We start from the raw sequence: 27,058 nt of genomic DNA, 5'->3' as shown, positions 1-27,058 counted from the left end.
CCCCCCCCCCACCAAAGTTGTAAAGTTCGTTTTTCCACATAACGAAAGGCATATGTTCTGTTTCTTGTTTTGTCTAAGTTTATAGCCTAGGATTCTGTACTTGGTAGGTTTTGCTAATTATGATTATGATTCCAACCTATTTTTAGCCAAAACTGAAGTTAATCTGTCAAATATGTATGTGAGTTATTTAAAAGTTAATATTCCTTTTTCTATTTGGCCACATAGAGTTGAAATATGAAATGTTTAATGACTTGAGTTTTCTACTTTTAAGAAAAATTAAATTCCTAATGAATTTTGTTTGAAATCTGTTTATTTTCAACTTTTAGCCAGTCGGATGATGATTCTGGGTCAGCTTCAGGCTCGGGATCAGGTTCAAGTTCTGGAAGCAGTAGTGATGGAAGCAGTAGCCAGTCAGGTAGCAGTGACTCTGACTCTGGATCTGACTCAGGCAGTCAGTCAGAATCTGAGTCAGATACATCACGAGAAAACAAAGTTCAAGCCAAACCACCGAAAGTTGATGGAGCAGAGGTAATAAAATTATCAATGAAAAATAGATTTCTTATTACTTTGGGCAGATTTCTAGCATTGGCTTATACTATTCTTAGTAGAGCTTCTAGAATGAAAAATTAAACATTAAATGTACTTTTAGTAATTCTTTTTTTTTTAATTTTTTTTTTTTGTTGTTGGTCGTGAGGCCTGAACTCTGTGCCTGGGCGCTGTCCCTCAGCTCTTCAGGTCAAGGCTAGCGCACTACCACTTGACCCACAGCATTACTTCTGGTGTTTTCTGCTTATATGGTGCTGAAGAATTGAACCCAGGGCCTCATGTATGCAAGGCAAGCACTCTACCACTGAGCTGCCTTCCCAGCCTCTACTTTTACTAATTCTTGAGCCTGTGTTGATATATTTGGACTAATTGGCTTAAAAGAGATATAACTAACTAAAACAGCAAGAATAAAATGTACTTACAAACATAGAAAGTTCTACCTCTTCTGAGACAGAGGTGAAATTTCAAAAATGTTCAAGTTTTCTGAGGCTGAGGATATAGCGATAGAACATCTGTTTTTCTGTGTGAGGACCTGAGTTCATCCCTAACACTACAAAATCAGGGATGAATATTAAGGGTTTATGTGGTCTTGTAAATAAACACATCCAACTTCATTAACATTACTTAGAGTTCCATTCCATGAGGAGATAAGATGCACAGGCCAAGAATACAAATCAACATATTGCTTCATTAGTGGAGAACTTTTACCATTAAAAAAAAAGAGCTAATGTAATGTGCTTAGTGTCAAAGTGTATTTATATTTTGAACAGGTTCTTTATCTTCATACTGATAAAATAGCCACATTGTGTGTAGTATTATATTATCACTTTGCTCTTGAAAATAATACTGTAAACAATTGGATATCTATGAAATTCAACTTACCATAAATTACTTAAAATACAATTAAAGTTTAGCATTTTATTTAACTTCTATTGCAGTGATATTGCATTATATATAACATTAGCAAATAAAATAGCCTTAATTTATTACTTGGAAGGAGTGAAAAATGTTGGAATTGTCATAGCCTGTTGTCCCTGTCCCATGGTGGTACCTCCCCCAGCCCCCACACATACACATTTTATTACCTGGTTTATGTATCTGTTACAGTTTTGGAAATCTAGCCCTAGTATTTTGGCTGTTCAGAGATCTGCAATGCTCAAGAAGCAGCAGCAGCAGCAGCAGCAACAGCAGCAACATCCAGCTTCATCTAATAGTGGATCAGAAGAGGTCAGTTCAATACAAGTTGGCATATTAAAAGAGATATATACCTAGTTACTTAATATAATTGTTTTGAAAGTGCAAATAGGAAATATTATGTCTCAGACATTTTGAATTGTAGACATGAACTCCATCTTTAGAGATTAATCCCAGTCAATGAGAAATTTGTTCAGATGTCTTTTTTTGTTGTTGTTGTTGGTCATGGGGCTTTAACTCTGGGCCTGGGCACTGTCCCTCAGCTCTTCAGCTCAAGGCAAGTGCTCTACCACTTGAGACACAGCTCCACTTTCGGTTTTCTTGTTGTTAATTTGAGATAAGAGTCTCAGGGATTTTCCTGCCCGGGCTGGCTTTGAACCATAATCCTCAGATCTCAGCCTCCTGAAATAGCTAAGTTTACAGGAGTGAGCCACAGGTACCCGGCTTGTGTGAGTGTCTTTACCCCAGAATTAGAAATAAACTAGCTTGGCATGTTGGTGTATGGTTATAATTCCAATAGTAGTTGAAATTTTGACAAGAGGATTGAAAATTTGAAGCTATACTAGTCTAAGACCCTATGTCTTTAAAAAAAAAAAAGTAAGCTGAGTGCTGGTCGCTCATGCCTATAATCCTGGCTACTCAGGAGGCTGAGATCTGAGGACGTTGTTCAAAGCCAGCCTGGGCAGGAAAGTCCATGAGACGCTTGTCTCCAATTAACTACCAGAAAACCGAAAGTGGCACTGTGGCTCAAGTGGTAGAGCACTTGCCTTGAGCTGAAGAGCTGAGGGATGGTGCCTGGCCCAGAGTTCAAGCCCTACAACCGACAAACAAATGAAAATAAATACAAAATAAATTAATACAGTATATACACTTATAAATACCTTTATATATGCACGGACATCAGTGAAGGAAGAAATATTAGAGTGTTAAATTATATTTGCATGTAATAACATAAACAGCTTTAAGATTACTTTTATTTTTAAATTATATGTATTTGTACATATTACATGTAACATTTCATTATATGTATATAATAAGCAATTATTACACCAAGGTACTTGGCATATAACAGATAGGTTATCATGTCTGGAGTAACAACCTCAAACATACTCAGTTTCTTTTGGGAACATTGGATATTTGTTCTCCCAGGTCATGGTGATTGAACTCAGGGCCTGGGCATTGTCCCTGAGGGCTTTTGCTCAAAGGTAGTGCTCTACCACGTTGAGCCATCACTCCCCTTGTGGTTTTTGAGTGGTTCATTGGAAATAGATTCCTCAAAGGGACTTTTCTGCCTACACTGACTTTGAACCTCAACCTTCAAATCTCAGCCTCCTTAGTTTCTAGGATTACAGACATGAGTAGTGGTACCTGGCCATTAATCATTTTGAAGTATAGCTGTTTTGAAATATTTAATTGTTGCTAACTATAGCTATCCTTACTCTGGTATAAAATATTTAGAAGTTATTCATCCTGGTATATTTAGAAATTATTCCTGGTACAAAATATTTAGAAGTTACTATTTCTGACCAACTACATCCAAGAACACATTAACCATCCCTTCTCTATCCCTCCCCTAATAATAACACAAGATAATTGACATAATAGTTTTGAAAGAGTAGTTTTAAAGAATAAGTGATATAATGGTTCCTGTCCCAGTACATGCATTCCTGTGTGTATGTGTGCGTGCGTGTGTGTGCGGGTGCGTGTGTGCACATTCAGGGAAACATTCAGGGAAAACTGTATCAAAAGCTAATGGTGAAGAAAAGCATTATTTCCCAATTTGGGGCCACAATACATAGCAGACATGGTCTGCAGAGATATAGATTGTTACATTTGTTGCAAAATGCTGACATTGTGATCATTAGTTTAATTTGAAACAAAAATACTAGTACATTAATAAATGGAACACAATGAATACAAAAAGCTTTGCAGATACTGTTACTAGCAAAGCACATGTTCAACAATATACCAAATAAAAATTTGTTTCCATAGCTAATTTTAATTTATTAATGAGTGAAATGACACTGATTTTATTTTTTTCTCTTAGGATTCCTCTAGTAGTGAAGAATCTGATGATTCATCAAGTGCCGTCAAAAGGAAAAAGCATAAAGAGTACGCCATATTGTAACTAAGTTCCTACTGATTTTCTTTTAAAAATAGTCCCCAAATCTGTTTTGTAAAATTTTCTCTTTTAGTATTTTGCAAGTTAATTTAAGCCATTGGTCCGTAACATTTATCCTTCAGTGACCATCTGGGATATTAATGCCAATTCCTTATTTCCTACAACTTTTCCTTCTATATGTTTATAAAATTTAAAAATCTATTTAAAATAATACCAAAATACAATATTAAAAGTTTCGTAACTTGGAAGACATAGGCATTAAGGGCTACAAGATGACTGATTTGGTTTTTATTAATTTTCATTACTGTTTTCTACACATGAAATTAACATTATCTGCAGAACTTAAGTAGAAACTCATTGTAGTTATCTACAAATCTTGACCCAGATACTATGAAGAGTAGATCACACTCTGAAATTGCATATATTTAGAAGGGTTTGGTTTTCCTCTCATTTTTATTTATCTTTTCTTTATTTCTTTCCTTCATCTCTTCCCTCCCCTCCTTTTTTTTTTTTTTTTTTGGCTAGTCCTGGGTCTTGAACCTGTGGGCCTACGCTCTGTCCCTAAGATCCTTTTGCTTAAGGCTAGAACTTTACCACTTGAGCCACAGTACCACTTTTGGCTTTTTCAAAGATTAATTGGAGATAAGAGTCTCACCGACTTTCCTGCTCAGACTGGCTTTGAACTTTGATCCTCAGATCTCAGCATCCTGAGTAGGATTACAGGCACGAGTCACTAGTACCCAGCCTGATTTAGTAGCTAAACTTAGCATGGATATAGCAAATAACATTTTATAAAAATGAGTTATTTGAGCTAATAGATAGGTTTGCTTAGATATAAAATCTATCATTTGGTACACCCATGGCTTATGCCTATAATCCTAGCAATTCAGGAGGCTGAGATCAGAGGATTGTGATTTGAAGCCACCCTGGGCAGGAAAGTTTATGAAACTCTTACCCAAGTTAATCACAAAAAAATCTAGAAAGTGGAGCAGTCTTTCAGTTAAACTTGTTTGCATTTATGCCTTCAATGTAGTCAAAATTATTGTTAAGAGAGGCAGAGCAATGGAAGAAAAACAATGCTAAAGTAGGCTAGGCATACTGAAGTCTGAAATGCTTGGGGCCAGAATTATTTCAGTTTTAAAAATTAAGATTTTGGAATATTTCCACAGACTTGTTGCCTCTTGAAAGTCTCTAATGTAAAAATTCAGAATCTGAAACATGAGCACTGATGCGATCCTACGAATATTCCAAAATTTCATGCTTTCCTGTTAGGAATAGTTAATTGTAAGTAAAAGAATTACAGTGACTCATGCTTATAATCTTAGCTACTCAAAATGCTGAGATCAGAGGATTCAGGATTGAAGCCATACCTGAGCTGAAAAGTATTTAAACACCACCTCCAATTAGTCAGCAAAAAGCCAGATTGGAAAAAACATGAGTCTCTGGAAGGTCAGTCCCCAGTCTCATGGTCTTTCCTGCCTAGGCTGGCTTTCAGCCGTGATCCTCAGATCTCAGCCTCCTGAGTAGCTAGGATTGCAGGCATGAGCCACCAGTGCCCAGCTGAATTATAATCTTTTTAAAAATTGTTTTTTTAGTGATGGCAAGTCTACTATTCAAAAACTTAAGTCCATGACAGTCCTTTAAATTATCATATGCTTTCATCCAGAAAGAGCATCAAAACATCATTTGTTTGCTATTTATTTGAGGATTAACTAAATGATCATTAAAACTGGAGTTAAAAGAGAAGCCGGGCACTGGTGGCTCATGCCTGTAATCCTAGCTACTCTGAGGCTGAGAACCATGAAACTGATCTCCAATTAAACACCAGTGGTGTTGTAGCTCAAGTGGTAGAGCATTTGCCTTGAGCTGAAGAGCTAAGGGACAGCACCTGGGCCCAGAGTTCAAGCCCTACAACCTACTATTAAACAAACAAACAAAAAAAAAAGAGGATTCTGTGATGACTATTTCCCAGTGTTACTATATTAGTTATCTGGTGTTTTGTAATATGGGTGGAAGCAACAGTATTGTTTATAGCCAGTGGATTGTAATTTATCTGATTTGATCATATTGTATTTTATTAGTCACAGAATTTACTTGTGTATAAATAAATGTTTATGTTTTGTAAATTTCTATATAGTGAAGATTGGCAGATGTCTGGGTCAGGATCTCCATCTCAGTCTGGTTCAGATTCAGAATCTGAAGAAGAAAGAGATAAAAGTAGTTGTGATGAAACAGAATCTGATTATGAGCCAAAAAACAAAGTCAAAAGCAGAAAACCTCCAAGTAGGTGAGTATAGTATTTCCTGATGTGGAGCTAAAAATGATTGTTTAGGAAGGTTGTCTTTTTGTATATGATTACTCAAATTTTGTTTTATGACTGCTTATAAAACTTTGATAAAGACACTTTCGTTTGCTCTGGTTCTCACTAGATCTAAGTCAAAAAATGGAAAAAAGCTTCTTGGACAAAAAAAGAGACAGATTGATTCATCTGAAGATGATGATGATGAGGAAGATTATGATAATGACAAAAGAAGTTCTCGTCGACAAGCCACTGTCAATGTTAGCTACAAGGAAGATGAAGAAATGAAAACAGATTCTGATGACCTACTGGAAGTCTGTGGAGAGGATGTTCCTCAACCCGAGGAAGAGGAATTTGAAACAATAGAAAGGTTTATGGATTGTCGTATTGGGAGAAAAGGAGGTATTTTGAAAAGACATTTTACTGTTTGTTTCAGTCACATTTACCTAGAGTATTGTAAGATGTTTCTTGAAAATTTTTCAATTTTAAAAACTAATAGCTTTGGCTTTTTTACTATTTTACTTTTTTAATATAAAACTACTTTGTTTAGTCCCTGATATTTCTTCACAATGTCAATATGACTGTATATATCTTACATTTTGGATTTTTAATTTCTGGTTTATGATTTAGTATTATACACACTTAGCTGGTATTTAAGGATTTTGGATTTCATAAGGGTTTTGGTTTCTGAAAAATTTTTCCCTTACATCTTAAATATATTTATCTTGTTATCTTGATATAGTGTTAAAAGATAACTTGAAATTGAAACAATTAAAATTTTCCATCTGCCTCATATTCACATATAATTTTAAGGAGTCCACTTCAGTTTGAAATCCTTTTTCCTAATTTTAAAACTGAGATTAGTTTATTTCTAAAAATCTCAGGGTCTCTTTTTTTTTGGTTATATGTAACAATTTTCCCTGAGAGTTGATCTTTTTCAAAGAGTATTTTTATATTTACATTATTGAAACTGAGTTGAAAGGATAATCTTGCAATAGAGTTACCTTATACTTCCCTTTTTAGCTACTGGTGCTACTACAACCATATATGCAGTTGAAGCAGATGGTGACCCCAATGCAGGATTTGACAAAAACAAGGAACCAGGAGACATCCAGTATTTAATTAAATGGAAAGGATGGTCCCATATCCACAACACTTGGGAGACAGAAGAAACTCTTAAGCAACAAAACGTTAGAGGAATGAAAAAATTGGATAATTATAAGAAAAAAGATCAGGAAACAATACGATGGTAAATATACTACATGCCATATGGCATTATGAAGCAATTTCAATAAAAAAAGGATAAGAAGTTTTAAGGATCAATTTACAGCCTGTTCATTTGTGCTTTATTTCTTATCAAGGTAGAAGCTCTTAGGTGTAATCATAACCTCTTTTTGATTGCCTCATGCATTATATTGCAAATTGGAAAGTTTAAATTTATGGTTTATTTCTTTTTAATTTCTTTCTTGTTCAAACTTAATTAAAATGATCAACTGTCAAAATGGGATACCTTGTGCTGTAGATAATATCTGGAAGGAAAAGTTAGAGAAAATTTTGAAGGCTGTTCCTGGATTAAAATTTTACAGGTTGAAAAATGCTTCACCAGAAGATGTGGAATACTATAATTGCCAGCAAGAACTTACAGATGATCTACATAAACAGTATCAAATAGTGGAGCGTATAATTGGTTAGTATTGATGGATTCTGACAAAACATTATTTAGTTTAGTTTGTTTTGAGATGTATATTGCTATGTTGTCCATGCTGGCCTTGTATTTGGCAGTCCTTCTGCCTTAGCACTCTGAGTAGCTAGTATTATAAACTTACCCCACCAAGATTTTTACCTTTTCGTACTTGAAATCTATCTAAACATCAGAAATTAACTGTTTGCACATCAAATATAGTAGTAGCTTACTCTGACTAAAATAAAGTAATTGTGAAGTAGTTCACTAATTTTTATTAATGTGTCTTCTAAGAATTAGTAAACCATAATCTCTCAGATTAAATGTAAATAAAATAATACCTGGTTTCTTTTCATAGCTCATTCCAATCAAAAGTCAGCAGCTGGTTATCCTGATTATTATTGCAAGTGGCAGGGCCTTCCATATTCAGAGTGCAGCTGGGAAGATGGAGCTCTCATTTCAAAAAAGTTTCAAGCATGTATTGATGAGTATTTTAGCAGAAACCAATCAAAAACCACTCCTTTTAAAGATTGCAAAGTAAGTATTGTTTGCAATTTTAAATTAATGAAATGTGCTTATATATCTTAAATAATACTTTAAGTATAGATAGAGATGAATCTTAATTTCAGACAGACTGAGAGTATTTTTTGATTAAAAGGTTTTAAGGAGGTGAGGATCCTCTTCATTGCTTTGTCATACTAGAACCAACATTGTTTTTATTTAAGGTAAATGATAGTCTAAGAAAGATGTTCAGTTGGTGATGGCTGTAGATGTTCAATCATGCATAGGGATTGTTTGGATACTAGAGGTGTCTGTTTGATTTGAAAGGTAGTACATATTTTCTCCTAAAGTAGGAAAAAAGAGAGACTTATAAGAAAGTATTCAGGACTACCTTAACTAATAATGTTGAGATTTTGCAGATTATATGGAAATATTAGTGGTATGATTTTATGGTTGTTGGAGCTACTGAGGATTTGACTGAATGTATGCCAACGTTGAGTTAATCCTCTGCTCTTCTGTTTTTGAGGTTAGGCTTAACTTTGCCTGGGCTGGATTTGAACTCGGCAATCCTATCTTTACCACCCAAATAGCTAGAATTACAGGAATGTGACCTGACACCTATCTCAAGATACAAGTGATAGCTGTTTTTTTTTCTTTTGGTCAGTCATGGGACCTGAACTCTGGGCCAGGGCACTGTCCCTCAGCTTTTCAGCTCAAGGCTAGTGCTCTATCCCTGGAGCCACAGCACCACTTCCGGCTTTTTTTGCTTAGGTGGTGCTGAGGAATTGAACCCAGGGCCTCATACATGCAAAGCAAGCACTCTACCACTGAGCCACCTTCCCAGCCCACAAGTGATCGTTTTTTGTTTGTTTTTCCAGTCCTGGGGGCTTGAACTGAGGGCCTGGGCACTACTCAAAGCTAGCACTCTACCACTTCAGCCACAGCAGTACTTCTGGCCTTTTCTGTGTATGTGGTACTGAGGCATTGAAACTAGGGCTTCATGCATGCTAGGGAAACACTCTACCACTAAACCACATTTCCAGCCTTAAGTGATAGTTTTGTTTTTGTTTTTCTCCCATGTCAGTCTGGGGCCTGAACTCTGAGCTTGGGAGCTGTCCCTGAGCTCTTCAGCTCAAGGTGAGTGCTATACCGCTTGAGCCACAGCACTACTTCCATTTTTCTAGTGGTTAATTGGAGATAAGAGTCTTTGAACCATGATCCTCAGATCTTAGCCTCCTGAGTAGCTAGGATTACAGGCATGAGCCACTATTATTAAAACTTATTGTTGTAAGATTGAATTAAATTGACCATGCTGTTTTGAAATCAAATTGAATGGAAAACTCCAATCTTACTGTTTGCTTCTAAGTTGAGGCCAAAGCAGTGGTGATGCATGATTGAATATCTTTGTGAAATATATAATGCTCGTATATATTGGCAGATACGTTATTTTCCAAATTTTGTTTTGTTCAAAGAAATGACCAAGTATTTCACTGAATTCTTGCTAGAGTCAGAGAAAATGGGGTATTTGACCAAATCCTCAAATGTATTATGTTTTGTGCTTTTTTGCGTGTTTTTGAGACAGACCAGGTTTTCTTGTATAGCCCAAACTGATCTTGTCTTTCAATATTCCTACTTCTGGAGAAGAATAGACATACACCAGCACACTTAGCTTATCAAATGTATTTTCAGTCATAAAATGTCTGAATGGACTGGGAAGGTGGCTCAGTGGTAGAGTGCTTGCCTTGAATGCGTGAGGCCCTGGGTTCAATTCCTTAGTACCACATAAACAGAAAAAGCTGTGGCTCAAGTGGTAGAGTGCTAGCCTTGAGCTGAAGAGCTGAGGGACAGCGCCCAGGCCGAGTTCAAGCCCCATGGTTGACCCCCCAAAAAAGTCTGAAATGATGACTCAGGATGAAGTATTAAAAAGTTTATAGTGAAAGCTGAGATTTTCATTGTGTATTATAGTTGCTTAAATTCTGTAACTATATCATTTATTTCTACTAAAGGTATTAAAACAAAGACCAAGATTTGTCGCACTGAAGAAGCAGCCATGCTATATTGGAGGACATGAAGGTTTAGAATTAAGAGATTATCAGCTGAATGGTTTAAATTGGCTTGCTCACTCTTGGTGCAAGTAAGTATATTTTGAATAACAAACTTAATTTGAGATAATAAGATTTTCCCTTCCCACCTCAGATAACTAAGTTGAATATTTAAAGGTAAATCCAATTAGCAGTCTTCCCTCAATACTCACCCAGTGGTGACCCCATGATGGAGCAGGAAAGGTCCCAGAGACCACACTAAAACAAACCAGTATTTCCTGAAGTAGTTTCTTTAGTGGATTGCCTAGAACCTCTTTAGGCTATACAAAAAGTACTAAATCTTTCATTATTTCATTTTATTTGTTTCTTCATCTTAGCCCATAATTCTTCAGCTTAAAGAATATCAGATTTCACTTATGAGTAAGCTGCTAAACATAATGAAAAATCACAATAATTTTCAGTTGAAAAGTATTTGAGAGGTTTTAAGATGTTTTCTTATGATCTTCAAATCTTGCTCTAAGATGTCAGCAGTTCCTTGATACTGGAATATAGACCTTGATAGATGAAATGTGTTTCTAGCACTATTCTAATGTATTACTGTAGGCTGCAATAGTCAGTGGACTAAAAGCAAGTTAAGGAGTTAAGAGATTTGGGATTTAGATCCACCAATATCTCTTTGTAAATTCAGTTTTTCTGATTGTTAATTTCTTCATCTTTTCAAACTTTTCAAGGCTTTTTTGTCCCTTTGCAGAGTACCACCAGTTTTGCTAACTAGGAAATTATTCTCATTTACAATTGTGAAGAAATCTGTTGGAGAAATCCATAAGCAGTGAGGGTAAAAGCAGCTGACTTCTTTGTGTCTGCCATCTTCCAGCTATGTAGGCAGAAAGGAAGGATGAGGGAAGTGATGGGCAGTGGATTTAGAGAGTGGCAGAAAGAATAAAAATTTTACAGGGCTGGGAAGGTGGCTCAGTGGTAAAGCGCTTACCTTGCATGCATGCCTTGGTTCGATTCCTCAGCAACACATAAGCAAAGAAAAAAAAGCTGGAAGTGGCTCTGTGGCTCAAGTGGTAGAATGCTAGCCTTGAGCTGAAGAGCTGAGGGACAGTGCCCAGGCCCAGAGTTCAGGCCCGATGACCGGACCCAAGAAAAAAAAGAATAAAAATTTTACAAATAATTTCCAATAACATAAAGGCTAAGACCTTTTGGCATTTTCTTTGTATTAATCCTAACTTGTATAAATAGTAACAGGAAGGAAATCCAATGGTGTTTGAATTTATCTTGTTGCTGTTCCTAAAAAATATTCAACTTAAAAATCACACATGCTTATCGAATCCACAGTAATTTCTAATAATGGTTTAGACCTCCACCTCTCCCCATCCTGGGTGGTCCCCACTCTTGAGAGTATAGGCAACTTCCTTCCTTCCTTCCTTCCTTCCTTCCTTCCTTCCCTCCCTCCCTCCCTCCCTCCCTCCCTCCCTCCCTGGGCCTGGGAACTGTCCCTCAGCTCTTTAGCTCAAGGCTAGCACTCTACCACTTGAGCCACAGCGCCACTTCCGGTTTTTTTTCCTTGCTTATGTGGTGCTGAGGAATCAAACCCAGGGCCTCATGCATGGAAGGCAAGCGCTCTACCACTGAGCCACCTTCCCAGCCCGTATAGGCAACTTTCTACAATAAACTTTACTTACCAGTTTCACCTATGTGCTCGCTAGATAACCTTTTACTCATTTAGTATGTCTGGTCTCTACTTCTGTCAGGTGAATGGTAGTATTGGCTTCATAATTGATTAAGGACAGTACTGTTGATCTTTAATACCTCTGGCCTACCATAGTGTAAAACCCTAATTTTCCTATAATGTTACTGATTTCATCTTTAGCCAGATTATTTTAGTTGTTAATTGTAGCTAATAAAATGACATGTTATATAATTCTATATATGTCATATAAATGGTTGTACATGATATTAAAAACTTTTGTGTATTGAAGCCTTTGTTTCATACATAAATTTTTTGTTTAACTTTATAGAGGAAATAGTTGTATACTTGCTGATGAAATGGGCCTTGGAAAAACAATACAGACGATCTCATTTTTGAACTACTTGTTTCATGAACATCAGTTGTATGGACCTTTTCTACTAGTTGTTCCACTTTCTACTTTAACTTCCTGGCAAAGGGAGATTCAGACGTGGGCTTCTCAAATGAATGCTGTCGTTTATTTAGGTGACATTAATAGCAGAAACATGGTAAGACATTTCTTCTCAAAATAGAAGTCTAGACATACTTTTTTTAAAGAATGCATATTATGTCTTTTGTTTGGTCTAGCATACCAGAATAAGTACAATAGTCCATGTTTAATTGGTGTAGTAAAATTCAAATTTAGTTCAGTATTTATATGTGTATGTGATTTTCTTTTTCTTTTATGTGGGTCATTAAATGAATTAGCTGTTACGTTTCATTAAATGAGAACTCTTTAGTAGAAAATACGTAGTAAAATGGTTTGCTTAATTTTTTTTAAAAGTTTAATATGTTGGGGTGTTTACATTTTATGATAAAATCAACAGCATCTTATATAAAGAATAATTCATTTGTTACATGAACATGTATATAGGGTCTTGAGTATTTTGAATGCCTTTTTAATTTAGTTGATATACATTTTAAGTAGAAGGATACTTTTTTTTTTAATTTCTTTTTATATTGTCCTGAAATTTTCTTCATAGATAAGAACTCATGAATGGATGCATCCCCAGACCAAACGGTTAAAATTTAATATACTTTTAACAACTTATGAGATTTTATTGAAGGATAAGGTATGTATAACCTGTGTTTGTTTAGTATTAATCAATTTTCCTATACTATATGTTGTAAAAAGGATGAAAAGACACTTAAATCTTTTTTACACACTTCTTTATGGTCCTTGAGCTAAGAATATTCATTACGTTTTTTTTTTTTTTTTTGGATCCAGTCGTGGGGCCTGAACTCTGGGCCTGGGCACTGTCCCTCAGCTCTTCAGCTCAAGGCTAGCGCTCTACCACTTGAGCCACAGTGCCACTTCTGGCTTTTTTCTTTTTGCTTATGTGGTGCTGAGGAATCGAACCCAGGGCCTCTGGCATGCAAGGCAAGCGCTCTACCACTGAGCCACCTTCCCAGCCCTATTCATTACATTTTTGAAACTTTCAAAAGATTGAATAAGAAGAATGTGATAGAGACTACTTACTGGGCTACAATGTCTAAAATATTTTTTGCCCCTTTATAAAAAAGTTTTTGAACTCTTAAATGAATGTCTGTTAATGCTTGTTGGTTTGTAAGAAGATGTCTAACATGTTTAAATGGCCACTGTGTGAAACATCATATACTCTAAGTGCTATATAGCTACTGTGTTATTTAAATATTCCTTCAACTTTATAAGACACTTGCTATTTCTGCTGTATTGAAAAGAAAAATTCTGAGTTTAATGACTATGCCTAAGGTCACACAGCTAGTAAGTAGCAGAGTCAGACTGGTGGTATAAGTCAGATACTGAAATTTATATATTAAGAATCTGTAGTCCATAAAAGTGGTGCAATGAATTACACTGTACTTGAAGTATGACCATTCCAAGTTGACATTGTAATAGACTCTTACATAACTTAGGGTAAAAGGTTTTTGTTAATTTCTAGTTGTGATACAAGTTTTCTTTCCTGCCAGTACTAAGAGTAAAAGTTTGAATTGAGCCAGGTTCTGGTGGCTCACACCTGTAACCCTAGGTAGTCAGGAGGTCTAAAGATCAGTGTTTGAAGTTAGCTTCGTCAGAAAAGTTCATGAGACTTGTATTTTTAGTTAACCATCAAAAGTTGGAAGAGGATCTTTGGCTCATGTGGTAGAATACTAGCCTTGAGCACGGAAAGCTGAGGAGCAGTGCCTAAACCCTAAGTTCAATCCTCAGGATCTTGAGTTTATATTATATATTTTCTCATGGCCAAAATTAGTCATAAAGCTATACTTTTTCAGAGTGAATTTCTTGATTTGAAGGTTTTAAAAAATACTTAATAATTTTTCTTTGAAATTTAGAATTTTTTAAAGTTTTAATTTCTCCCATCTTTAATCCTCATAAAATTGAGATCAAATGGGAAGGGTAAACTTGAATTTCATTGTTCTCTCAAAATATTAACATTGTCCTTCTGTTTTTAAGGCATTCCTTGGTGGTCTAAATTGGGCATTTATAGGTGTTGATGAAGCACATCGATTAAAAAATGATGATTCCCTTCTATATAAAACTTTAATAGATTTTAAATCTAATCATCGCCTCCTTATCACTGGAACACCGCTACAAAACTCCCTCAAAGAGCTGTGGTCATTGCTACATTTCATTATGCCAGAAAAGTAAGACAAACTTGGGATATGCAGTTGTATAATTATTTAGCAAGCTAATAATGTTCAGTGTGGGGGCGGGAATAGCGTGATTAATGTCTGTAAGTGGTTTTATTTTTCTAAAATACTATATTACACATTACTGAGAAGGAAAAGAAAAAATGGAAGGGATAATGTTGCAGAATTTTAAATTGGAATTTTAAAAGTTTTATATATAGCCACATACAGTAAATTACAACAGTTGATTTTTTTTCACATATCCAGCATAAACTTTGGAAAACTAAAGTAATACCATTTTAATATTTAATAATAGCAGTTACTACCACCACAAGGCACTGATAATCCATTTCTGTAAGTGAGGAAAATTAGAGAAAGGTTACTAACTTTTGTATATAGTTTTTTGTTTTTGTTTTTGTTTTTTGATCCGGTTGTGGGGCCTGAACTCTGGGCCTGGGCGCTGTCCCTCAGCTCTTCAGCTCAAGGCTAGCACTCTACCACTTGAGCCACAGCACCACTTCCAGCTTTTTTATTTTTGCTTATGTGGTGCTGAGGAATCGAACCCAGGGCCTCAAGCATGCAAGGCAAGTGCTCTACTACTGAGCCACCTTCCTAGCCCCTTGTATAAAGTTTTGAGAAAAGTTTTTGAGGCAAATTCTATACTTGCAGATACTTCATTTAAATTGAGAGTAATCATAATTTAGAAAACCACTTATAGTTCATTAGAAATTACTAATTTTAGGTCTCATACAATTTGACTTTTTATTTCAGTATTGTTTTCACTAAGCCACACTCCCAGTTCTGTTTCATTATCTTAAATATCTTAAATTTTAAAGGTTTTCTTCTTGGGAAGATTTTGAAGAAGAACATGGAAAAGGGAGAGAATATGGTTATGCAAGCCTCCACAAGGAGCTGGAGCCATTTTTATTACGTCGCGTTAAGAAAGATGTAGAAAAATCTCTTCCTGCCAAGGTTGAGCAGATTTTAAGAATGGAAATGAGTGCTTTACAGAAGCAGTACTACAAGTAAGCTGTATACAGTATACATGTTCCGAACATTTAGCTCTGAATTAAATTTCTTATTCTTAACTTGAAGCCCCACAAATACGGTCTTAAGAGTAGCAGCAAATCTTAAGGTTTAGCCTAAGTTTATTCTTGCCAAAGAAAAAAGATTTAATCTCTAGTCCAAGATCGAATAATTCATTGTGTGTATGTGTGTGTGGTGTGGGCATGCGCGTGTACATGCACACCCTGTTCCATTTCAGGGCTTCAATGCAGCACCTTATGCTTGCTCCGCTTATTTGTTTGGCTAGCACCCTACTACCTGAACCATGCCTCTAGCCCTGCTTTTTGCTAATTATTTGGAGATGGAGTCCAGTGGGCTTTGTGTCTTCTCAAAGACATCCTCCTGAGTACATTTTTTGGGGACATTTTTTATTGTAAAACTGTACAGAGGGGTTACAATTACATGAGCAAGATAACAAGTACATTTCCTATCAAACATTGTTACCTTCTCCTTTGTTTTTCCCCTACCATTTCTTCCCTCCCACTTCCACAACACCCCCCCCCCCAAATTGTCTCCTGAGTACATTGACCAGCTTAATTTTGTGTTTTTAATTTAGGATTTCTGTGGCACTAAATTATTATGTAATTGTGCTAAGTGACAGAGGTAAAAAAAGTAGGTCTAAAAAGAATTTTAGACTTCATTTTTTGAAGAGCATTAACAAGTCATATTTTTATAAGTTTTATGTCAGTCTGTATGGTTACAATTATATTTTTGTTTCTGTTTTTTTGATCCTGGGGCTTGATCTCAGAGCTTGAGTGCTATCCCTGAACTCTTGCTCAAGGCTAGCCCTCTACCACTTTGAGCTACGGTGCCACTTCAAGTAACAGTTTTTAGTGTCAAGAAAGGAAAATAAATACTAAAACCTATTCATAGTATAACAGCATGAATTAGATACATTGCTACAAATGTCTGGTGTCTCAGAGCCACTTATATTTTATGGCGAAAAATATGTAAGTCATTACAAATAGCTCCAGTGGCATAGTACTTGCCTAACAAGTAGAGGGCCCAGTGTTTAAACCCTTATGCTGACAAAAAAAATTCTGTAAGCACCATAAGTTTAGAAACATATTCTGTACGTCTTGGGTTTTTTTTCAACTTCATTTCTTTCATCTCTATATCCTCAAATTTCTTTTGCTCCCTCTTTAAAATTATCCTATATTACTTGTACAAAGAGGTTTCATTGTATTTGCATACATGTGCATAATGAACTTGGATCATATTTGGATTTATTTTAGTAGATTTCAGTATACTTTCCGGTCCGGGGGCCTGAACTCTGGGCTTGGGTGCTGTCCCTCAGCTCTTCAGCTCAAGGCTAGCGCTCTACCTCTTGAGCCACAGTGCCACTTCCGCTTTTTTCTTTTTTTGCTTATGTGGTGCTGAGGAATTGAACCCAGGGCCTCATGCATGCAAGGCAAGCGCTCTACCACTGAGCCACCTTCCCAGCCCCTTCAGTATACTTTTTATTATGGATGTTTTTACATTTCATTATACTATTTTCATGCACATATACAATGTACAATTATCACTGTCTCTTTTAACCATCCTACTGGATTCCTCTCCCCAAACAATCCTCCTTTTCACATTAATGTTTACCACACGCGCGCGCACGCGCACACACACACACACACACACACACACACACACACACACCTACATTCAACATTTGGGAGAAAAACATGGAGCACTTTTCTGCCACTTCGTTTGACCATCTCAGATTAGTTTTATCCATAAATATTATATCTATAAAATTTTTTGTGTATCTTAATTGGTATTTAAGTATACTGTATCCAGCCAGGCATTATAGTTCATATCTGAAATCCTTAGCTCCTTAGGAGTCTGAGATTAGAAAGATTACAACAAAAGTTAGTGAGCCTCCATCTCAACTAGTTAAAATTGTGGGCATAATGGCATATACCTGTCATTCCAGCCACACAGGGTGAATAGGATTTTTTTTGTCCAGGCCAATATGGACAAAAAGAGAACCCTATTCAAAAATAATGAAGACATAAAGGGGTAGAAGTAGTAGAGGGTCTGACTAGCAAAGATAAGGCCCCTGAGTCAAGCCCCATTCCCCTCAACTCACTGAAGTTAAATTAGTATAAATGTTCACTTTTGAAAAATAAGTGTTTGCTGTGTGCCTGTAATCCTAGTTGCTTGGGAGGCTGAGATCTGAGGATTGTAGTTCGGAGCCAGCCCAAGTAGGAAAGTCTGTGAGACTCTTATCTCTAATAAACTACTTGGAAAAATCTGGAAGTAGTGCTGTAGCTTAAGTGGTAGAGTGCCCAGGGAAAGCACCCAGGCCGAGTTCAAGCCTCAGGAATGGGGAAAAAAAAATCAGTATTCAATATCAATTTTCAAATTATCTCTACTGTCACAAACTTGTTTATTTTTAAGGTTGTGGGAGTGAAGATTGAAATAGCTCTTTCTGTGGTAATGTTTGCATTTTTAATTCTCTGACTTGCTATTTTTCTTGACAATCAATTGATAAGAAAATTGTGTAGATTTTTTTCTACAGCTTAGGTATTGTATATTTTGTGGTAAAGTATATCCCCTGTATTTCCTATAAATTGGAAGATATGTCTAGGTTCTTATTTAGATTTAGGTTTTCCTTTATAGAAAGAACATATTCTGTAATGCAAAATGGTGGTGTTTTAATTTGGTTGGTATGAGGTAGGTTTTAAAACACTTATTTGTGGAAAATTTGAAAATTGCAGAGAACTTGGAAATTTAGGGAAAATTTTGAAATAGAAAACATAGTTCCAGCCGGCCGTGGTGGCGCACGCCAGTAATCGAGGAGGGTGAGGTTAGGAGGATCACGAGTTCGAGAAAACATAGTTCCTCTATTGTTCTCCCTGGTGTTCATGTGCTGCAGACCTCAAACATTAGATCCGTTAGGTAAAGCAACAAGATATTGCCATAAATCTGTAGAATTTAGAATGTCACTCGTTAGAAAAATCTTAGAAGAAATTCTACATGGGGAGAATAAACTTTAGTCTTTATTACCTATTACAGCATTGAGCATTTCCCACAAACATTTTACATTTTAGTCCAGGTATAGCGAGATATGCTTAGTAATGAACCAGTAGAAAATAATGGCAATACAAAATAAATAAATATTTGCCGGCTGCCAGTGGCTCATGCTTATAATCCTAGCTACTTTAGGAGGCTGAGATCTGAGGATCACTATTCAAAGCCAGCCCCAGCAGGAAAGTGTGTGAGACTTGTCTCTAATAAACCACTAGAAAACCAGAAGTGGTGCTGTGCTCAAGCAGTAGAGCCTCGTCTTGAGCTGGAGAGCAGAGGGATAGTGCCCAGACCCAGAGTTCAAGCCCCACAACCAGCCAAAAAAAAGAGAGAGAAAATAATAGCAATAGAAGACTATATATTTATACATTAAGTACTTAAAAATTTCCGTGCCTCTTCAATGATGAATTTGTAAGAAGGAGAAGAATCGAAGTTGCAGTAGAAAATAAAGTAGGTTCTGGTGAGAAGAATATATGTCGTTTGAGATACTAAAACAGCACCATTTTTTCCCCTGATGGTTGTATATTTTGTAATTGCAATTTACAAAAGACAGAACAGCTAAAGGCAGGTGTCTTCTGGAAGGTTTCTTTCAAGTCTGTGAAAAATAATTTCAGTAGCTATTTTTAATGTAAAATTGATAAAGTTAAGGTATATGACTTGGGAAAAAGGGATTGATATGCTTTATTTACTATGTGTGATTGTTCAAATAACAAGTTATATGTTGCTATGTATCATGAATCAGGCTTAGTTTGTTGTATACCAAATAAGATAGTGCAGTTTTGATTGGGTACTAGCTTTCGTTTTTACAATTTTAGAATTTAACGTGGTGATTGTTGTACTGAATGTAATCTATAATTTTTTTTTAAGATGGATTTTAACTAGGAATTACAAAGCCCTCAGCAAAGGTTCTAAGGGCAGTACCTCAGGCTTTTTGAACATTATGATGGAGCTAAAGAAATGTTGTAACCATTGCTACCTCATTAAGCCTCCGGATAATAATGAATTCTATAATAAACAAGAAGCCTTACAAGTAAGAAGTTTTAAATGTTATTACTTTTTCAGTAAATCGAATCTTAGAAATGTGTATTTCAGTTTTAATTGAAAAATGTCACTTTTAATTGAAAAGTGCTTTTAATATATATTCACTAGAAGTTTTATTAAAATTATTTCCATTTAAGTCATAGTCTTTAGTACATTTTAGTCTTTAAGAAAAGCTGAAAAATTTTAGCTTAGTATCTGGCTACTCCTTTCTTCCTGGATGCTTGTTATTTTGGAGAAATAGTATAACTACAAGATAGAGTGAAACTGTATCTTTTCCCCTTTAAAAATGCAAGAACCTATGTATTAAACATGTAATAACTTTTACCTTATGTAATAGAGCAAAACAGAAATGGCCTATAAATTTCTGAAATTATTTAAATTTCCAACATTATGAAAATTTTGAAATAGCAATTTAGAATAAAGCTGTTAAAATATTAGGTGTTCCACCTTAATAATTCATTAGGTGTTCTACCATATAATTTGCTTTTCATATGTAACAGTTTTAAATAATTATTTTTTAGCACTTAATCCGTAGTAGTGGAAAATTGATCCTTCTTGATAAATTGTTAATTCGTCTAAGAGAACGGGGCAATCGAGTATTAATTTTTTCTCAAATGGTGCGGATGTTGGATATACTTGCAGAATATTTAAAATATCGTCAGTTTCCTTTTCAAGTAAGTAATTCTTTTTGTTAATTTCAGTCTAATTAAGTATGTTTGGCATAAAAATTATAGTTGTCATTGATCATTTTTCTTTATATTCAACAGCAAAGCAGTATTTATTTTCTGTTGAGTTTTTGTTTTCTTTTATTCTTCTTTTCTATGTTTACTTTAGATTTTATAAATTAGACTAAGGCATGATTTTTTCTATGGTGGAAGAAATCTAAATGGGGAACCTTATGAGTTAGGAATTAGGATTATATCTAAGTATAGGAAAGGGCAGAATACATGGATGCCAGGATTATTGCAGGTTTAGTGACTAATGTATTTGTACTTACTTTGATACACAGTTTTTTGAATAAAGCCAAACCATAGCAGGCTCATATTCCATCTATCCATTCAGTGCAATTAAATCTAACATTGATGAGTGTTCAGTTTTAGCATTCGATGTAATTCTCAGTACTTCATAGAAAATGATTTATTTCTTAGAATAATTTTTTGAGCAGTGCTGAGAGCATCACAAATACTTAGTATACACAGCTTGTAAGTTGTAAATGTTTGGTGCAGACAGAATAGGAATACTCAACCCCTATAATTTTTACTCAGTCTGTCTCTAACACAGGTACTTAAAAATGAATGCAAACATTACAACTATTACAATAACTGTTTGGTAAAAGTAACATTTTAATGGAATATTTTAGTCATAATAGTTTAATAACCCTACATTATCTAGATTATCTATTTTTATGAAATATGTTCATCTTACTGTATAACAACTCCAGTTCTATGAAGGATAGGTGTTTGGTAAGAACATGATCAAGAAATGTATAAATAATAAGAGAAAAAGTAGAATAATCTCATTATTTTGAATTTTGAGGGTTTAAATTTTTTTTAATATAGCAGCTTTGAGATTTAATTTCTGTGCCCATACAGTGCTTCACTTAAGCTAACTATCATAGATAGATATCTCCATGACCACAATCAATTTTAGAAGATTTTCATCACCTTGGAAACCATTATGTAATCTTGGCTACCCTTGCCTTTTCTGTTCCATTCCCCTTCTTCCCTGTTATCCCTGTATTAGATTGTTTTTAAATAAGATGCCTTGTGTGTGGTCAAATCGGAAAACAGTATAACAAACAGAACTTATAAAGCACCAGTCTCTGCTCCAAATCCCTTCTCATTACTAGCTTATTTCCCAGAGAGAACTAGTTTTCATTGGTGTTGTTTAAATAATGCCAGAATAAATAAGATACTGTTGATCTTAAGGATTGTACCAATCATAACTTTTAATGGAAAGGAAGTAATGTTATTTTCTTTCCAGTTTGACTACTTTTTCCCTACTTTGTGTAGGTGTCAGTTTAGACCATTTATAAACTACTGAGAAAAAAATTCTCTGAAACATTTTCTCAGTTTTCTCTTTACTGTTAAGATATGTAGAAATAGTAAGTTATTACTATTTTTAATTTAATTTTTATTTAACAAATGATTTATTATTTACTTACTTAATGTTTACTTTGAACCATAGCTTCATTTCCAGTTTTTTGGTGGTCAGAGTCTCATGGGGACTTTCCTTCCTGGGCTGGCTTTGAACTCTGAGTCTCAGATCTAAGCTTTCTAAGTTGCTAGGATTTCATGTGTGAGCCACCAGGGGCTGGCTACTTAAGCATTGTTGATAGTCTACTAAGTATGAACCATTACCTTGCAGTACGGGTGTATTAAGAAACACCTGATAAAAGAAACCAGTAGCATATTAAACAAAGAAAGGAAATCTAAACAGCATGTTATTAAATTAGCTGTCTTTTTTTTCTTAGTCATTAGAAGAAGGAAAACTAATCCCTGCCTGTTTAGCTTTAAAAAAGCATCATTGTTCTGCTATGTGGGGAGCTAATAGGGATATATTTTTTAACCTCCTTTTCATCAGGTCCCAAAAAACAATTTTGGTCTCCCCTGGAGCCCTTTGTCATACCTTAATGTTATCTTTCCAAAGTATTAAATCAGTCTGTCACTTAAGTAAATGAATCTGTGGATTGTATTGCCAAGTTATTTCTAGCCAGTTAATTATTTAAACCAACCCTCAACCAAGTTAAATAAACTTGGCATACTAAGTTAGCTAGTGTGATTATTACTGATTAATTTGGTAGAGCCTGCTGCAAAAAAAGAGCATATTCTTTCTTCTGTTTCCAAGTAAATAACCCACTAGCCTGATTTCCATGCTAATACAAATTTCCCTTAGAGACAGTCTTAAAATAAGTTAAAGGGCTTCTCTTAAAAATGGCGAATTGCCCACAAATTTACCTTTTCGTTTTCCAGAAAGTCCATCCAGAGCACTTGGGGTTAGGGAAAACAAACTTTCCAGGCCACAGGAATGAGGGGAAAAAAAATAACATCTGAATGGTAGAGAATAATAGTAAATGTTATAGAAATAGAATAATTTTAAAATATAACAAAATCTGAATGGTAGGAGGTTTTGTAGTAACAGATTTGGCAAGTCCAAGGAAGCTGAATAATAAACTCATCAGTAGAACAGTTTAGAAGTGCACTAATTTACATTGCAGAGTCATCAGAGTTTCAGGGATTCTTCTTTTTTTTTTTTTGTTGGTCGTGGGGCTTGAACTCTGGGCTTGGGTGCTGTCCCTGCACTCTAGCTCAAGATGAGCCCTTTACTGCTTGAACCACAGTGCCAATTCCAGTTTTTTAGTGGTTTATTGGAGATAAGAATCTCATGGGCTTTCCTGCCCAGGCTGGCTTTGAACTGCCGCCCTCAAATCTCAGCCTCCTGAGTAGCTAGGATTACAGGCATGAGCCACCAGTGCCCGGCTTTTCAGGGATTCTTGACTCTAGTATTTTGTAGAATATGGACAGGGCTGGGCTGGGAATGTGGCTTAGTGGTAGAGTGCTTGCCTAGCATGCATAAAGCCCTGGGTTCAGTTCCTCAGTACCACATAAGCAGAAAAAGCCAGAAATGGCGCTGTGGCTCAAGTGGTAGAGCGCTAGCCTTGAGCACAGAGAGGCTCAGGGACAGAGCCCAGGCCCTGAGTTCAAGGCCCAGGACTGGCAATAGATAGAGAGAACTAAAACAGATAAAATAAATCAAAGTTTTGGCTGAAAGTTTGTTTAAAATGATCGCCTATGTTTGTTTGTTTGTATCATTTTAAGGAATAAATTCATAATTACTAAAACTGTTCAGCCAACCAAAGACAAGTTTTGTTTTCCTTCTGATGATCAAAATCTGACCCAGAAGAAACTACTGCATGCCAGACAAGAATTCTACCATTGAGTTACATTTCACATTTTCCCCTCCCTCCCTCCCTCCCTCCCTCCCTCCCTTCCGTCCTTCCTTCCCTTTTTTTTTGTCATGGGGCCTGTACTCTGGGCCTGGGCTCTGTCCCTCAGCTCTTCAGCTCAAGGCTAATGCTCTACCACTTGAGCCACGGTGCCACTTCTGGCCTGTGGTGCTGAGGAATCGAACCCAAGGTCTCCTGCATGCAAGACCAGCACTCTACCACTGAGCCACCTTCCCAGCCGCACAACTCACATTTTTTCTTTTTTGGGGGGGGGGTCTGGTTGTGGGGCCTGAACTCTGGGTGTGGGCACTGTCCCTCAGCTCTTCAGCTCAAGGCTAGCGCTCTACCACTTGAGCCACAGCTCCACTTCTGGCTTTTTTCTTTTTGCTTATGTGGTGCTGAGGAATCGAACCCAGGGCCTCAGGCATGCAAGACAAGCGCTATACTACCTTCCCAGCCCCACAACTCACATTTTCTATTACAACCGTTTCCTGAGTTTTTCTTTTACTTATTGTAGATAGTTAATTTTATTCTAATTTTAATTTCCCTCATTTTTAGATGTACAGAAATGACCTTGGTTTCATTTATTTTATTTATTTTATTTTTTGGTCAGTTGTGGGGCTTGAACTCTGGGCTTTGGGCTTGTACGCAATCCCTCAGCTCTTCAGCTCAAGGCAAGCACTCTACAGCTTGAGCCACAGTGCCACTTATGGTTTTCTAGTGGTTTATTGGAGATAAGAGACTCATGGACTTTCCTGCCCGGGCTGGCTTTGAACTGAGATCCTCAAATCTCAGCCTCCTGAGTAGCTGGGATTACAAGCATGAGCCACCAGTGCCCAGCTCATTTATTAATATTGGAATGTTCATTACTATACCTATTATTTTTCATTATTGTTCTAATAGAAAGAGTGCAGCTAAGGAATTTCTTTTATTATATGATGAAGAATTTTCAGAGCTCCTTCAGGTTTTTCGTTTGATAGAGAATAATGATATCTCTGTTAGTAACCTACTTTTGGGAGTGAGCTGTACTGCGGCTAAAACTCAGGCTTTGCACTTGATAACTAGTTACTCTCTTGAGCTGCACTGGCTATGATATTGTACAGGCTATGATACTTAGTTCAGTTAATATGGAAAATATGAGTTCTTAACTGTACATTTTCGATACATGCATTTTCAGTTTAAAAATGCTTTTTTATTTCTGTTCATTGAGAATATCCAAAATTATCAACTACTTTAAAATTTTTTATGTCATAAAAATGCACAGGTTAGCATAGAACTTTCCAGAAAACTGATTTAATCTGTGATTTAAATGTGAGGATCCATGGATTGGAGTAACAAGTTATTACTAGTCTGTATCATATTGACAATTATGAAACAGTTGTTCATGATAATCTAAGTGAAAATAATAGTGTCTTCTCCCAACTTACTCTCCCACGCTGGCGGGGGATAAAACCCAGAGTCTCATTTCTCTGAGACAAAGCACTGTAAAACTGACCTACACTCCAAGGCCAATAGTACTGGATGTTTAGTATTGAGTGCCAAGAACTGTGCTGTATTTTTCCATGAATGTTCTGTAGTCTTTGAAGGAGACACTAGTATATTGGTGTTATTGAGAAAAAAATTTGGTAAGAGAAGAGTTGAATTGCTTGCCCAAGGCATCTACTATATAAGGTTCTCATGCATATTCTTTGACTAGAGTATATAATGCTTTCCAAAGTTTTCTATGCATAAGGATTAGCTGGAAGGCTTTTGCTTGCCTAGACCCTTCCCTTAAAGTTCTCATGCAATACTGATCTTGAGCAGGATTCTGGTGCTAATGATCTGGTTCTAATCACCAGTCTGTACTTAGTGTTTCTTGAGCTGCAAATTTAAACTTGATTTTAATTGCTTACTATTTTGATGTGTTTTATTCTAGAGATTAGATGGGTCAATAAAAGGAGAACTGAGGAAACAAGCTCTAGATCATTTCAATGCTGAGGGATCAGAGGTATGAATGATTTTAAAACCAAATTTTATATTAGTCACTGTATTGTGTAGTTATTTGTAGTTTGTTTCAGAGAACATCTTGTGGGGGCTAGCCAGTTTTTCTTAGCAAGTGAGATTTTAACGTATGATTTTTATTTTACATTCTGAAGAATTTTTAATATTTCAGCATAGCAGTTTGCTTCAAAGTAAATTAGGTCACTTTCACTAATCGTTTTTCCATTTGTGCCTTTTTGGTTTTAATACATAAAATTCACTGATGTAGTTAAGGCATTGTACCACCCCTGCTTAATTCTCCCATTTCATCAGAGGTAAACATTGTATAGAATTACCATATGGATTTGTATTTTAGTATCTTGCTAAGGTTTACAATTTAGTTATTTTTAATGCTGCCTTGTAGTTTTATAGTAAAACACTTTTTAAGTTGATATCATTTGTACATTTTCAGTTTGATTATTTGAACACAGCATAGAGGAATTTATAATCTTGTATTTTTACAATTTTTACAGGATTTCTGCTTTTTGCTTTCTACAAGAGCTGGAGGTTTAGGGATTAATTTAGCCTCTGCTGACACTGTTGTTATATTTGATTCCGACTGGAATCCACAAAACGATCTTCAGGCACAGGCAAGAGCTCACCGAATTGGGCAAAAAAAACAGGTATTTTTCATTTTTGTTACTATTTGGGAATCTTTTTTAGGAGTTTTTTTTAAAATGATTAATGTGTGGAATTAACCAAGAGTAATGGAGGATCACTAAAATACAGTCCTATTGCTATTTAATAAGTATGTAAGGAGGCAACCAAAATCATCCATAGCGAGCTGACAAAATTGTGAAAACTATGTTTAAATTAAGATCTTGTATTCTGCTTAGATTATGCATATTCTGTTCGTAACTGAAGAATGGAATGTTTTTATTTCATATAAAAACTTCAATGTCACCAGGTACTGGTGGCTTACACTTGTAATTCTTCTATCTTTGGAGGCTGAGATTAAAGAGGATTATGGTCTGATGCCATTCTGGGCAGAAAAGTCCATGAAACTGTGTACTGTTAACAGAAAAACTGTGCCAGATGTGTGACTTAACTGATCATACTTAAGTTAAATTGCAAAGTTTAAACCCTGATAATAGGAAAGCAAAACAAAACAAAAACCCTTTACCATCTTTGCTTATTTTATCTTTTGAGAATTTGAGTAGCACAGTGCTGATTTTCTGTTAATACATTAGCCCATGTTCTTATAAAATTCTAGACACATAAAAACCTAATTTCACT

The 27,058-nt window shown here is 35.8% G+C and overlaps 1 protein-coding gene across 6 annotated transcripts in view; it reads left to right on the top strand.

The window, feature by feature from the left end:
• The window catches only part of Chd1 (chromodomain helicase DNA binding protein 1), a 118,140-nt gene that overhangs the window by 63,089 nt on the left and 27,993 nt on the right, over positions 1 to 27,058 (top strand). For 4 of the 6 annotated variants that reach the window (XM_013022032.1, XM_013022034.1, XM_013022029.1 and 1 more), the window contains 17 exons: positions 327 to 528; positions 1,654 to 1,773; positions 3,788 to 3,864; positions 6,000 to 6,149; positions 6,292 to 6,563; positions 7,185 to 7,410; positions 7,748 to 7,848; positions 8,201 to 8,379; positions 10,350 to 10,477; positions 12,410 to 12,626; positions 13,101 to 13,190; positions 14,552 to 14,742; positions 15,564 to 15,752; positions 19,684 to 19,846; positions 20,379 to 20,531; positions 25,719 to 25,790; positions 26,296 to 26,445. In XM_013022032.1, the coding sequence (XP_012877486.1) occupies positions 327 to 528; positions 1,654 to 1,773; positions 3,788 to 3,864; positions 6,000 to 6,149; positions 6,292 to 6,563; positions 7,185 to 7,410; positions 7,748 to 7,848; positions 8,201 to 8,379; positions 10,350 to 10,477; positions 12,410 to 12,626; positions 13,101 to 13,190; positions 14,552 to 14,742; positions 15,564 to 15,752; positions 19,684 to 19,846; positions 20,379 to 20,531; positions 25,719 to 25,790; positions 26,296 to 26,445 (2,680 nt within the window). The remainder of the gene's footprint in view (positions 1 to 326; positions 529 to 1,653; positions 1,774 to 3,787; positions 3,865 to 5,999; positions 6,150 to 6,291; positions 6,564 to 7,184; positions 7,411 to 7,747; positions 7,849 to 8,200; positions 8,380 to 10,349; positions 10,478 to 12,409; positions 12,627 to 13,100; positions 13,191 to 14,551; positions 14,743 to 15,563; positions 15,753 to 19,683; positions 19,847 to 20,378; positions 20,532 to 25,718; positions 25,791 to 26,295; positions 26,446 to 27,058) is intronic. The other 2 variants (XM_013022033.1, XM_013022031.1) reach the window with 1 other exon arrangement.

This window comes from Dipodomys ordii, unplaced genomic scaffold, assembly GCF_000151885.1.
Source record: "Dipodomys ordii isolate 6190 unplaced genomic scaffold, Dord_2.0 Scaffold59, whole genome shotgun sequence".
Lineage (NCBI taxonomy): Eukaryota > Metazoa > Chordata > Mammalia > Rodentia > Heteromyidae > Dipodomys > Dipodomys ordii.
The sequence above is the reverse complement of the archived record's forward strand: the minus strand, read 5'-3'. Positions and strand labels throughout refer to the sequence as shown.